The following is a 2500-nucleotide window of genomic DNA, read 5'->3' on the forward strand; positions in this document are numbered from 1 at the left end:
AGAAAATGGAAAAATGCCAGCAACTTCAGCAGAATCTTACCCACTAGGACCGCCTGCACAACCCTTAGGTTTTCAGAGCCCTGCCTACTCACCTCACCCAACATCACAAGGCGAAGGTTTTCCTTCTAATACATATAATGGCAGCCACTTGCCTGATGTATCAGCACCTCCCATTGAAGCATCTGGAGATCCGTCAGCTCTATCATATCCTCTATCACCTCCACCATATTCTGCTGTTGCATATGATCCACCATCCTTGCCATCTTCAGATCCTTCATTTGTGCCCTCTCCATATCCTCCTTCATCCTTTCCTCCTCCAGATCCTTCATCTGTGCCTTCTCCATATCCTCCTTCATCCTTTCCTCCTCCAGATCCTTCATCTGTGCCTTCTCCATATCCTCCTTCATCCATGTCACCTTCATATCCTATCTCAACTGCATCTTCTCCATATCCTCCTTCATCCTTGCCTCCTCCATATCCTCCTTCATCCTCATCAACCCCATATCCTCATAATCCTTAAAGGACACCAAAGACAGATACTTTCTTCTGTGATTCAGGTGACCAAGATTTATTCAAGGAAAAAAAGGGAAAGAAAACTCTTATTTCATGTATGATGAAGGTTTACTTTAAAATGTCATATACCCAGTCATAGCATGATAAGAATTGAAGAACAAAATATTCCACCATGTTGATACATTGACAGAGAAAAACAAACAGAAAATTGGTTTATTAACCCTTCCACAACAGGCTGCATTGTAAGATATTCAGCCTAGGGTGAAAATTGTATGATGTTCAGTGTATTCTTTATTATCTTCTAGACTTAATGATTAATTAGTCTTTGGTATGATGCCCTAGTTACACAACTGAAGAAATGAATAATATTTAATTTAAACAAAAACAAAAGTGCATTGCTAAAGTGATTGCACACCTTGAAGTATGCATCCCCACTACTGAAAGTTTGAAAGATAAGTTTTGATATCCTCCAGGAGAATTTCAAAACTGTTTTCATCTTTCAATATACCTATTTTGTGTGTATTGGGTTTTTCTATCATAGAAAAAGTTGACATATTAGTTATATCAAGGGCCTAATAACATGTGGACATATTGTATTGCTGCCAGGACAGACAATATGTAAAATATCTCTAAATATGATATGGAACATAAGTTGAAGGTAAAAGGTAAGCACTGTTGTACAAGAAGACATTATTGAAATGCCTACGTTTATTTTTTCACAATAGGCACGGCAGCCCCCGTTGTATCTTTAGTTAACCCATTCACGACGGGGGGCATTCTAGCCTTGAATGTCACAATGCCGGGGCTTTCAAATTATTAGGCCTAAATCAATTAAATGGCTGGCACAATACTGTGCCGCCCGGCCACTGGGCTTTTGAATGAGCGGTACAGTACTGTACCACCCGTCCAGAGAGGGTTAAGAGCCAGGGGCTTATTTGACACTGTTGCCCCTGTGCATCTAATACCCCTGGCTTCAGTGCTTCCATTAATGTTTCCTTTAGTAGAATAAAAATATTTGTGTATATCTGATGTGCAGAGAGAGAATAAGTGCCTTTTTAAGATAATTAAATTTTGGTCTGTAATATCTTTGTAAAATACTTTATTCTGAGAGTTCTATAAATACATAATCTTTACATTTGAGTTGTTTGATATTTCCTTACTTGAATTGGGTAGAAGTGTAGGGTAGATGTGTATTGTTGTTTGTGTGTGTGCAAATGTTCATGTGTTTTTTCTGTTTTTTTTTCTCTCTCTCTCTCTCTCTCTCTCTCTCTCTCTCTCTCTCTCTCTTCTCTCTCTCCTTCTCTCTCTCTCTCTCTCTCTCTCTCTCTCTCTCTCTCTCTCTCTCTCTCTCTCTCTCTCTCTCTCTCTCTCTCTCTCTCTCTCTCTCTCTCTCTCTCTCTCTCTCTCTCTCTCTCTCTCTCTCTCTCTCTCTCTCTCTCTCTCTCTCTCTCTCTTTTTCTTTCTTTCTTATGTCTGTGATTCCTAAAGATTTCCCTGAGACCTATAATTGGTATGTATCATCTTATTTATCAAGGACACATCAGGGTCATACCTTCGTTTAATACATTGCAAAATATGACTTATCAAAAACAGCCTTTTATACATAAAATGTAAGAAAACAAGTGGTCTGGAATAGCTCCAACCGAAGGATAAACTCGCTACAAATATCATTGATTTCATGGGTATATTTGAAATTTTCTTACTAGCAGGTCTAGTTATCGTTACTTTAGACATATTAATTATCAATTTGGGATAGGAGCAGCATATGCAAAATAGATGGTAAGATGAAATGTAGCAGGATTGGAAGGTAAATGGAAGTGGGGAAAACCTTAAGGCAAAGATGAACTCGCTCCATCCGTTATAGTGATTTCATATGAATATCATAAATGTTCTCACTGGCAAGTTTAGTCATTCTTTTCACCAATTATTTAACCAATCAATTGTGATATGAGCAGTACAGGGAAATGAAAGCTAAGAAGAAATGTAG

The 2500-nt window shown here is 38.3% G+C and overlaps 1 protein-coding gene across 1 annotated transcript in view; it reads left to right on the plus strand.

Annotated features, from left to right (window-relative positions):
- Positions 1-1650, plus strand: part of LOC122259388 (uncharacterized) — a 16434-nt gene extending 14784 nt beyond the window's left edge. Inside the window, exon 8 of the mRNA XM_043026139.2 lies at positions 1-1650. This exon is cut by the window's left edge and continues 159 nt beyond it. Within this exon, the coding sequence (XP_042882073.2) occupies positions 1-520 (520 nt within the window). The 3' untranslated portion in view covers positions 521-1650.
- Positions 1651-2500: the final 850 nt, after the last annotated feature.

Source organism: Penaeus japonicus, unplaced genomic scaffold (assembly GCF_977035675.1).
Source record: "Penaeus japonicus unplaced genomic scaffold, GWHDUDI00000001_assembly GWHDUDI00000004, whole genome shotgun sequence".
In the NCBI taxonomy this organism is placed as follows: Eukaryota; Metazoa; Arthropoda; class Malacostraca; order Decapoda; family Penaeidae; genus Penaeus; species Penaeus japonicus.